The following is a 12,359-nucleotide window of genomic DNA, read 5'->3' as shown; positions in this document are numbered from 1 at the left end:
AGCAGTAACTGAATAGACGTCAGTGATTGGTTGAAATTACAGAAATACGACAACTTTAACATGAAATAACTTGCGATATACGTTTTTTTGTTAAGAAGACTAAGAGAAAAAGATGTTTTATATGACACATTCTACCAGTGTCCCAAGTTTCAAAGTGTTTCGTTAAGAAAATACTGGTGCCCCCGTTTTGAACAAGATCCCAATAATATAATCGTCACTTACATCTTTGAAAACTTGTCTATCTGCAAAGTTTGGTTACAAAAATTGAGGTTATTTAAAGATTAAAAAAAAAAGAGAAAGGTAGGTTCTGGGGAGCCCTAAAGTGTAGTTACGGTCAGACAGATGGTTGATAAAAAATGCGAAATAGCGATTCTGTCAAGCGAAATACGAAAACTTAAAACGGGTGGGAGCAGATTTATTTATCGTTTATGATTTATTCTGATTTTCATTAAGTGCGTGGGGAATCTATAAAGCGATCCTTGAATTTAATCATTAATTTTCACTCTAATTGTCGAAAATAGATTAAACTGAAAAAGAAATGTCATTACGTATTCCACTTTTTACTCAACAATTTATTCATGTAAATATTATAGAGTAAAATAAAAAAAAACCCCACATCCTTTGTCTCTCAAATGATAAGATATATCAAGAGAAATTAGGAAAACAATTAATAAGGGAGATAAAATTTAGCGCGAATCAACGGAGAAACCTTTACAAGGCTGTCCGATTTACTAGAAATAGCAATGAAATTTTCCTCAACCCACACCCAAAACTCTTTAATCAGAAGATAGAAGGGATAATATATTCTAGACTAGGGTAAATTGTGTAGAAGATAATATATTTCAGACAATGTATCCAAGTTTGGAATAAGTTTGAATGGATGCTGTTGAAACACCGATGAAGTTCAACGGATCCAGGCCGACCCAGGGTTAAATTAGGTAAAGAGACAAGTTCGGCAGAAAATGTCGGCAAGATTTCCGTAGAAGAACAGTGAGAAAAATTAACTCCAAAATTATCAATGTATTTTATTAAAAATAATTCTACGAGAAACTATTTTATATTTTTTTCAAATTTCTGTTTCTAAACATTTATGGCCTGGAATTTCCCCACACAAAACTATGTGTGTTGCGTTGTTTTCACTCAATTAACAAAGATTAATTAATTAAAAGCTGTTTATTATGATTTAATTTGATCATGTAAGGTTGAACTGGGAACTGAAGATTTCTTCTTTACACTCAGACCTGATATCTGTAAAAATCAGTGAGTATATTTAAAAGTTCCTTTCAAATATTCTTGTTTGCTCCACGCTTTTAATAATGATTAATAATGTTGAATAACGATTAATAATGTTGAATAATGTTTATATAAACATCGTGTCGTGTTGATAGGTTCTTCTTTTACACCAGCTTTTCATCGGAGTTGTTTTAATTCCCTTTCTTCAAATAAATTACTCTAAATCGTAAATCCCTTTTGTTTATGTTATTAAAAACATTCCGGATATGACCACCACGTTGTTTATCTTTAACTCATTACGTAATTAATCCTTACCTCCTGTTGTTGGTGCTATTTAATCCCTAGTCAGCTTTCATTCGGATTCCTATAACTAATACATTCCGGCTACGACCATCACACTTTATTTTAGACAGGACTTTGTTGTTTAAATGTGTTCTTTCGTTTTCTGTAGATACTAGTGTATGATTTGGCTGCTATTTCTAGTAGTTAAGTCGCTGCTCCACCTTAACTAAATTCCGTGTCAGAAATGTCTAAAACAACCTAACAAGCATAGATTTAACTTTATATTCAATTTTCATTTGGCCTAATTTTTCATATCCCTAGATTTGCGTTGTTATTTAGCCCGAGGTCACAACTGGCGGAGCAGATCTGTCTCGCAAATTTTCTATACATTAATACATCTACAACTACATTCTCCAATGCTTCACCCTTTTTTTTTTTTAGACATTTTGCAGTTTTTTTAACATGACTATATATATATCTATATGTATATATATATCGGAGAATTTACGAAAAAACAACAGACGAAGACAGGTGGTGTAAACAACAAATGGATGTATATATTGAAAATTTAGATAATTTTATAATTACATATAAAACATGTATGTATATGATACATATATAATACAAAACCACATTAAAATCCAAAGCTGAAGCAAACAAACATGAGTGAAGAAAGAAAACTATAAAGAAACCTGAGTTGGTCACACATCACGAGGTCCAACGTCACTTACTGAAGCAAGTCAACACACTTGCAGCATTACGAGGCATTGGAACAGCCAACACTCATGGACATCATCTGACACCTTGGTATAGTGAGTTGTCAACAATGACATGAACTTCACTGTCAGCAACCCAGTTCTTTGAAACATCTCAAACACCACAGGCTGGAAAAAAACGGTTCACTTCAGGATTTTGTTCTGTTCAACTACCAAAGCAGTGACTCTCCCATTTACTGCAGCATCCTAGTTGTGGGAAGGAGCAAGAAAAGTCAGAGACTGTGCTTTTCCACATGATGCACCTACTTCTCAGCTAGAGACAAGGGGTTACACCATCTGGTCTCTTCCTAATCCCACTGGCTCCTGAACTATGGGGATATTAACTCAAGTCGGCCCAATTATTGATTAGGTTTAGCTCAATATAATCATGAAAATGACCAGCATTTAAGCAGCAAGACATACCATGAAGGCCTGTGGAATTTAGGTCTACCACAGCAACATCACAGTGCCCCACAAACATCAGCTCCTACTCTTGAGTGCAGTGGAAATACAGATCTCATCCAGACTGAGTAGGCTAAAACTGTTGGCATCAATCCAGAGAGTTTCACACTTGCAGGAATTCGGTGACACATTGAAAATTGATCAGATTGATCAAAGAGAGAGTAGTACCTGAGTGCAGACTGTCCCATACTCTCTTTCCGCCAAGTTGGTTAACTGTTATTTATATTTATTTTTGTAAATAAGGAAAATTGTTTAAATATCAGTATAGAGCTGATATCCAAAAGATTTAGTATCATTAATTTACTATTTTCAATAACTATTACTAAAATATTACATTTAAAAACTCATCAAATGTCTATCAAAATATCAAGCATCATGATGATGAGGCGATATGAATTGGTATCAAAAAGTTCCTCGAATAGTTGTGTAGCACAGCAACAGATGGCAGCACATGGTTGCATGTGCAGTGAGAGCTTACAGTGACCTTTTTGAGGCAGTGTGCTGAGTGACATCACTGTTTACTTTGCAAGTTGTGAGATTTGTGTTTTTGTGATTATGTGTATGTTGTAGTCTGTGATTTTCTCATGGACAGGAACAAAGAGCTGACATGAAATTTTGTGTTAAACTTGTGAAGTTTGCTACAGAAACATTGAGCATGCTTCAGTTAGCTTACAGCGATTGGTCATACTCAATATTTTGAGTGACAGAGGTGCTTCAAAAACAAAAGAACATCCCTGAAAGATGGTGTGTGATCTTGAAGACCTGCCATGAGTGTTGTCCCCAGAAATGTGGTATTGTGCATCGAGAAGTCATTCCCCTCCAGGGCCAGACCATCAATCAAGAGTTCTACTGCAACATTTTGAAGTATTTGAGGGAGGACATTGAGCAAAAGCGACTGGATCTGAGGAGTGTGATGAGTTCGATTTTATACTAAACTTTCCTCATGCCTGAGTTTGTCACCAAAAACAGCATGGTATCACTTCCACACCCACCCTGTCTGTCAGGTTTAGCACCTGCAGACTTTCATCTCTTCTCCAAGACAAAAATGCAGCTCAAAGGTCAACTTATTAACACCATTGTCGAGATCCAGAGTGAATCACAGAAGATCCTCAACTCACTTATGGAAAATGACTTCCAGGACATATTCCAAAAGCGGCAGGAATGCTGGGATGCTGGAGTATTGCTGTGCAAGGTGACTATTTCAAAGGGGATGATGTTAAATCTTAGGTAAATAAGTTATTTTTTATTAAACATAACTCGTCCAGGAAAATTTTGATTCTGCCTTGTACGTTATTATTGTCATACAAATGTTGTATTGTGAGTGGCATCATTATATCATACAAGTGTATTTATTTCTCAGATTGTCATACAGTTGTTGTATAGATGATAGTATCATCAAACAAATGATGTATAGACCATACAATGTTCTTGTCATACTTTATATAAACTATATATTTTCTCATACAAATACTGTATAGACAATAATAATAATAATGGTTTCCAATTTTGGCTCAAAGCCAGCAATTCTGGAGAAGGAGGTGCATTGATTACAATAACCCTTCTGCTCAGCTGGTACTTACTTTATCAATTCTGAAAGAATGAAACGCCGAGGCGACCCCAGCAGCAGTATTTGAACTCAGAATATAAATATGGATGAAATGTCATTGAGGATTTTACTTGGCAGGCTAAAAATTCCAATAATATTGGTAGAAACAAAATGGTGCTAGTATTGTTCAGTTAGCATTTGTTTTTTTTATATGTTCAATCTTGTGTTTGGTCATTCTTCCTCATTACTTTAGTTCTATCATCAATTAATTCTCATGTTAGTAATTTCTGTTCTCAGTAACTAATTGGCTTCTGCGTGAATTACTAGCTCATTATCTTTTTTTACAATTTTTTTTTGGATATATTTTTGAGGAAATTTATTTCCTTTATTTCAATGAATTTTGATGTCAATGAAATATGTTCTAAAATAACTTAATCTTGTTAAACTAGTGTTTGGAACATAAAATTTTGATGAAAGTTTAATTTAGATCACTTTAAAACATTATGTTTGTCTTGTAGAGCTAAATGTGACAAGCAGGTTGGTATTAAAAAGGATAATACTGTTATTAACGTCCTCTGTGCAGTAATGATACATATTTGAGCCCTGAGCTTTCTGATCCAGCTTGTACGACTAGTGTACATAGGTACTTGGCTAAATGTTCATCCATGTCTGACCAAGTTTTTGGGGGGTTTTTTTTAATCTCATCATAATTACACTTTATTTTTTCTTCACTCGACAACTTTATAATTCTCTTTGCATCCTTCCATTTCATGGGACTGCCACATTAAGTTGGCAACATACCATCACTTTATTGTGCTGCTACTGTATAAATCTCTCTGAGAGATTTAGAAATGTAATATTTCTGTTTTCGAAAAATCACTAAATGTATTTCACTTGCAATCTATATGTTTTCAAAGGTGAATAAGCATCAACAGCTAGCAAAGCCATGCTACTCCAGACTCATGATAAGCAATGACTCTGAAACTAGTCTCTGGATTCTGGCTTTGCTGGGTGGAGGTGCTTATCTCCCATTTGAAAACATAAGGACACAGACAATGTGTCATGGCCAACTGGAAAATGTGTTTCCTAGGACTAAATAGCAGTAATATTCTTCCTTTTCATGGGACTGCCAACTTCAGTTGGCAACATATCACCACTTTATTCATTTATTGTTCCTCTGTCTGCCTTGAATTCTGCTTCGTGTCATAGTAAATTTTTGGATTCATCTGGTCACATACTTAGTGATTTTCTTATTTTTAATTTCATCATAATATTGCTTTGGCTTCAATTAATAAATTAGAATTTGATGTAAGACATTTATTATATAATTACTTCTTTAACTCTTGGTAATATTTTTTATATTTTTCATCAGGAGGAAAGGTAGTGTCTATGATACTTTATGGGGCCTCTGAAACTGGACGTGTGTTTAATACCTGACTGGTCCATTGTATATAGCCAAGTTTTAAATGTAAACAGCATGATCTTAAGATACGAACTGTACTATTAAAAAGCTAGCCACAATTGGCAGCTAAGGTAAAAGTCTTTAGATATAGAAATTTGTTTTGTAGCTAATAAATTCATCAACTAACAGTAGCAATATTCACCAGGATGCTGTGACTCCAACAGTTGGAAGTGTAATAACTATTACAAACTCTACATCATCATCATTATCATCATTGTTTAACATCCGCTTTCCATGCTGGCATGGGTTGGACAGTTTCACTGAGGAGTGGTGAGCCATAAGGCTGTACCAGACTCCAATTTGATCTGGCAAAGTTTCTACAGTTGGATGCCCTTCCTAACGCCAACCACTCTGAGAGTGTAGTGGGTGCTTTTGCGTGCCACCGGCATGAGGGCCAGTGAGATGGTACTGGCACAGCCAAGTGGTACTGGCTCAAAATGTGTTTTTTCTGTGCCACCTGCACGGGAGCCAGTCTGGTGGCACTGGCAATGATCACGCTTGAATGTTGTTTTTCATGTGCCAGTAAGGCGATGCTGGCAACACTCACGCTCAAATGGTGCTTTTGACGTGCCACCAGCACGTGAGCCAGTCAGTGGCCCTGGCAATGATCATGCTCGGATGGTGCTTTTAATGTTCCACTGGCACGAGTACCAATCAGGTGCTACTGTAGTCGGCCACATCAGTGATTTTCATTTTGATTTCAATTGCCTCAACAGGTCTTCGCAAGCAAAGTTTATTGTCCAATGAATGAATGGTACTCGTAAGTGAGCTGGTTATACACCACTGGCTTAGGCCACAGGTTATGGTCTCACTTGGCTTGCCAGGTCTTCTCAAGCACAGCATATCTCAAAAGGTCTCGCTCACTAGTCATTGCTTCGGTGAGGCCCACTGTTCCTAGGTCATGCTTCAACACCTCATCCCAAGTCTTCCTGGGTCTACCTCTTCCACAGGTTCCCTCTACTGCTGGGGTGTGATACTTTTTCACACAGTTGCCCTCATTCATTCGCAATACATGACCATACCAGCGCGGTCGTCTCTCTTGCACACCACATCTGATGCTTCTTAAGTCTAAATTTTCTCTCAGGGCACTTACGCTCTGTCGTGTATGCACATTGACATTACACATCCAGCGGAGCATACTGGCTTCCTTCATTACAAGCTTACGCATATCCTCAGCAGTCACAGCTCATGTTTCACTGCCATGTAGCATGGCTGTTCATACACATGCATCATACATTCTACCTTTTACTTTGAGAAAGAGGTCCTTTGTCACCAGCAGAGGTAGGAGCTCTCTGAACTTTGTCCAGGCTATTCTTATTCTAGCATCTACACTTTCAGGGCATCCACCCCCACTACTGACTTGGTTGCCTACATAACGAAAGCTATCAACTACTTGTAGTTTTTTCTCCCTGGAATATGACAGAAGCTGTTCTCTGCACATTTTCAGTGTTTATTGCTCCTGAGCATTTGCCACATACAAAAACTATCTTCCCAGTTAGCCTTCCTTTAATATTGCTGCACCTCTTATGTATCCATAGCTTACACTGGATACATACTTGATAATGATGCTCTGCAACAAGATGGATAAAGGTAAACCTTCAGATAAACCATACTTCTATCCTCTCTCTCTCTCTCTCTCTCTCTCTCTCTCTGGCTGTTAAATGTTTGATGTTCCACAGGATCAACGAATGAAGGTCCAAATTAAGTAAGACACCTCCACTACTAATAAAGGTAGTATTATGAAGGTGGCAGGCTTGAAAAGCTAGAAGCTGCTAGCCAGAGAATACATACTTGTAACTTAAGTACAGTGGTCATGGGTATGCCCAAGATTATGTGCAGATAAAGACTATCAAATAGTAAGCCTTGCATTTACTTTTCATATTCATCAATTATGAAGGCTTTCAACAGTAAGAAGAGATGGATTATTTTAAGGTTCCTGCTCAAAAGATAAGGAAATTGTCAGGCAGTTCCATCATGTAGGTATGTCACATTCTCTTTTTCGAATGACATCAAGCTGCCTTTTTAGTTGCCCTGGGAATAAAGCAGGTTTGTATATTTGCTCCATCATTATTTACATACATTTGGAAACTTTTTTTTACTGGTGATTTCTTTTCTTAGAAGATACCCAGAAAATTACACATCATTTTGAAAGTGTAGTAACTGCTTTCAGCTTATCACTATATATGGAAAAAGGCTGAAGTCTTGTATCAACCTAAACCTGGAGTGCAGGAACCTTTGGCCATCATAATCACAGTGCTTCATGGACACAAAGGTGGCTTTCTGCATACAGTCTGCTGAAGTTGTTTGAAAGTTTGATTGACTATCGAAACAGCAAGGCATTAACCTGTCCTACAAAGTGTCCTGTGCAGTAGCTCTATCCTGACTACTCTCTTGAAGTTACAAATATAGTAGTACGGATAGTAAGTAGCACTATCTTCCCTGTGCCCATTACCCTTGTGACTACAAAGAGAACTTGATATCAGGTTGTTAAGAATGAAATGTCCAATTTTATTATGCACCATTTTAACACTTGTTAACTCTAATGTTTTATTCTGACAATTTTTTGTTTTACAATGAAGAGTTACATCATCACTTTTCAAAATGCAGTTCATGGTGTCTGATTGTATTGTGAGTTTTCTCTTGTAAATCAATTTTTGTGAACCCATGGATAGATCAAAACTTTTTATTGTTTATGAATATGAGTTCCATCATGGAACCAATGCATTTCAGACATCTTGAAACATCAATGAAGTGTTTGGTGAAGATGTGGCAAATGAGTGCACTGTACGTCGATGGTTTGAGAAGTTCTGGTCTGGTGACTTTACTCTTGAAAATCAGCCCCGTGGAGGATGAGCTGGAAACCGTAAACTGCTTGAGTTAGCAGCAAGGTTTGATGTTTCGAGTCCAACTGTATTGGACCATCTGAAACAAATCAGCAAAGGTAAAGAAGCTGGACAAGTGGATACCACACAGACTGAACGAGCATCAAATGACACATTGTCTTGAAACTTGCTGTTCTTTGCTGTCACATCATAAAAGCAAACCATTTTTGCATCATATTTTTACGTGTGATGAAAAATGGCTTCTTTTCAACAATAGCAAGTGTTCTGTACAGTGGTTGGATAGAGACGAAGTGCCAAAATACAATCCAAAAAAGAATATTCACTAAAAAAAGTTAATGGTATATGTTTGGTGGTCCAGTGCTGGTGTGATCCACTACAGCTTTAAGAGACCTGGTAAGTCAATTACAGCAGATGTATACATCAACCAGCTGGATGAAATGATGAGTGAACTTGCAATTAAACAACTGAGATTGGTCAATAGAGACAGGCCAATTCTCTTGCAAGACAATGTTCGACCACATGTTGCACAAAGAACACTACTCAAGTTACATGAATTGAACTTGGAAATATTCTGTTATCCACCATATTCAACAGACCTTGCACCAACTGACTAGCATGTTTTCCAGGCATTAGACAACTTTTTACAAGGAAAAATCTTTAAATGTGTAGAAGATGCAGAAACAACCTTTTGCGATTTCATCACCTCTTGCTCTCCAGAATTCTTCACTACCCACATGAATAAAATACCGATAAAACAGCAAAATTGTGTTGATAATTTAGGTGCATACTTTGATTAACTGCATTGCTTTTTGTTGTGATAAAGTAAAATAAACTTCCAATTCAAAATCGGACATTTCATTCTTAAAGACCTGATAGTATTTGCTGTTGAAATCAGACAGAAACCAGGAGCACTGCTGAAATTGGCTAGGCTAATTAGTTAGACATATTGTGTATCAGTCAGTGGCTTCATTAAATACTTACTAAATATTTTATACACACCAACAGCATGTAGTAGAAAAATGTGACACAAATTTTATATAGTAGTTAATGTTAATGTCATTTTTGTGAATGCGAAAATATTAAGATGTATTTCTATTTGCCTACTCTCCAGGGCACAAGGTGGTTTGAGCATATTTTATTTAATTCAGTTACTTGAGTCTTCGAATTCCAAACTTTTGATAAAGTTTTTCTTATTTTTCAGAGCAATAGTGTATCAAATCTTTTTCACCAAAAATGCCTAAAAAACAAACTGTGATGGATAATTCGATGGAGGATTTGAAGAATGGCAATGGAGATGCCGATATCACAAGTTCAATACAGGAAGAAAAATCTGGTGATATTTACAAGAAACGACGCTTACGTAACAATATTGCAGTACGCAAATGTCGCAGCAAAAATCGTATGAAGGCAAAAGAAACTATTGATAGAGTGACACGATTGCGCAAAGAAAACCAAGATCTGCAACAAAAAATACAGACTCTTAATAAAGAACTGAGTTTCTTACGGGACTTGTTTGTAGGACACAATAGTTCAATGGAAGAAGGTCATTGCAATATCGATCTCAATTGTCCAGAGAAAAAAAATTATACTGATCATGAATATTCTGTGACTCACAAAACAATAAAATCAGAGTAAAATTGATTTTATTTATGCATTAAAAAAGACAAACACAAACTATTTAATTATTGTCAGAACCTTTCTATAATGATGAGGGGGTCGGGGACTGAAGAGAGACAAAATAACCTTGAAAAAACTCAAATATGTTTAACCTTTTGTCATCTGCCTGAAGGTATAACTTATTTAATTTTCCCTTGTAAAATTAAGTTTCTCAGACACTTAATGACATGAAAGAGTTATGATATTAATTCACCCTGAACTGTGTGTTGTTAAATCATAATTATTGAACGCAATTTGATGTATCAGTTGCTTGAATTCATTCAAGGCTTTCTATGAAATTGAAGTTGAATAATTTCAGTTGCACTGCAATTCTTTCTTGCATTTATTTATTTATTTATTTATTTAATGTTGATTTGAAACTTAGATTGCTTTTTATTTCATTTTCAGAAAAATGTTTATTCAATGTCTATAATTGTTGTAAGAGTTGGTGTTTGTGCATACATGCAAACCAATACGTTCAGTCAGGTGGCGAGCTGGCAGAATTGTTAGCATGTTGGGCAAAATGCCTGTTTTTAAATTCTGATTTCAAATTCTGCTGAGACTGACTTTGCCTTTCATTCTTTGGCGGGTGATAAAGTAAGTACCAGTTAAACACTGGGGGTGGTGTAATCAACTTACTCCTCCCCTGAACTTACTGGCCTTGTGCTAAACTTTGGAATCAATGCGTTCAGTCATTCCATATCAATTCTTTATTCTTACATATATTTGTTAATATTTTGGTTGATATTACTCTTAGTTATTTTTAATACCTTTTTTTTTTTTTTCATTTTATGAGACAGGCATCAAACCTCTTAATCAATAATTGCATTCTAGGTTTATTCTTTATACAAAACATAAAAGGAAATACCAATAATTTATTTATATGTTATACCTTATTATCAGAGCAGGAGATGAATGACAGGAATAGATAAATATTAGATAAGATATAAGTCACTGGAGGGAGGACAGCTGTGCAACCTAAAGCATAGTCAAAATGGATTTCCCTGGCAGATGATGATGATGGTAGATGAAGAGACCACCCAAGAACAGGAACAACCTATCCAGTGGGCCAAACACAGTTCCCAGCTACCCAGTTTCAATCATAAGGCCTGGTTTAACTGAATGTTGTAGAGGACACTTGCTCAAAATGCTATTCAGTGAAACTAAACTTGGAGTCATTGGATTGCTAAATGAGTTTCTTATCTACAAAGTCAAACCGCAGAGTGATGTCTACATGAATTCATATTGTTTCTGCATTTACGTATAGAGATGTGGATTCCACACAAATCATAAGTTGACTAAACGTTTTAAACAATTCATTCTAAGATTATGATTAGATTAATATTAACCTAGCATTTAGTCAAAAGATATTGATTTTGACAATTATTCCTCCATTTTCAATTACCTGACATCTTGCTGGATGTTAAATGTGAAAATGATGATAAACTATAGAACTTAAACCATTATATTAACTGTTGTAATCATTAGCACACTGGACAAAATTGCATTTTGTTTTTAGCTCAAATTCCTGAAATTGACTTTGCCTTTCAGTTTTGGGGCTGATAAAGCTAGTACCACTTGAGCCCTGGGGTTGATGTAATTCAGTAGTTCCCTCCCACAAAATTGCTGCCTCATGCCAAAATTTGAAACTAATATATTAGCTGTTGTTTTTGTTTTCTTTCACAGCAAAGCTAATTATAATAGCTGTTACTTGTTATTCATAATGTCTTCTTCATATAATGATTGAAATTTGTCTGTTTTATCCCCCCCTCCCCCCACCAAATTTTTATTTAAAGAAAGGCTGCAAAGGAGCTAACGAATATATATTTTAGGATCAAGGCACTCGTGCCAGTGGAGTGCTGACAGCACCGTCCGAGCGGGATCACTGCCAGAGCACCAGTGTTTTAATGGTGGCAGCTGATGAAGGATATGTTCTCTATGTGGCCTGCTTGTTTTTTGTACCTTGTTTATCATTTTGTCTATGTTTTTTTGTAACGTCATGTACCCAGATATGTATCTATATGTACATGTAGATGAAGGTATGTACATATATATGCATATACTCATATATTGTTTATATTTATATATATATATATATATATATATATATATATATATAT

The 12,359-nt window shown here is 35.9% G+C and overlaps 1 protein-coding gene across 1 annotated transcript; it reads left to right on the top strand.

The window, feature by feature from the left end:
• Positions 1–711: 711 nt before the first annotated feature.
• LOC106878770 (CCAAT/enhancer-binding protein homolog 2) lies at positions 712–10,569 on the top strand. Its single transcript, XM_014928096.2, has 2 exons — positions 712–1,260; positions 9,785–10,569. The coding sequence occupies exon 2, from the start codon at positions 9,817–9,819 to the stop codon at positions 10,216–10,218; it is 402 nt and encodes a 133-aa protein (XP_014783582.1). The 5' UTR covers positions 712–1,260; positions 9,785–9,816; the 3' UTR covers positions 10,219–10,569.
• The last annotated feature ends 1,790 nt before the right edge of the window (positions 10,570–12,359 follow it).

This window comes from Octopus bimaculoides, chromosome 5 (genome assembly GCF_001194135.2).
Source record: "Octopus bimaculoides isolate UCB-OBI-ISO-001 chromosome 5, ASM119413v2, whole genome shotgun sequence".
NCBI lineage: Eukaryota > Metazoa > Mollusca > Cephalopoda > Octopoda > Octopodidae > Octopus > Octopus bimaculoides.
This window is presented reverse-complemented; position numbering and strand designations above follow the sequence as displayed.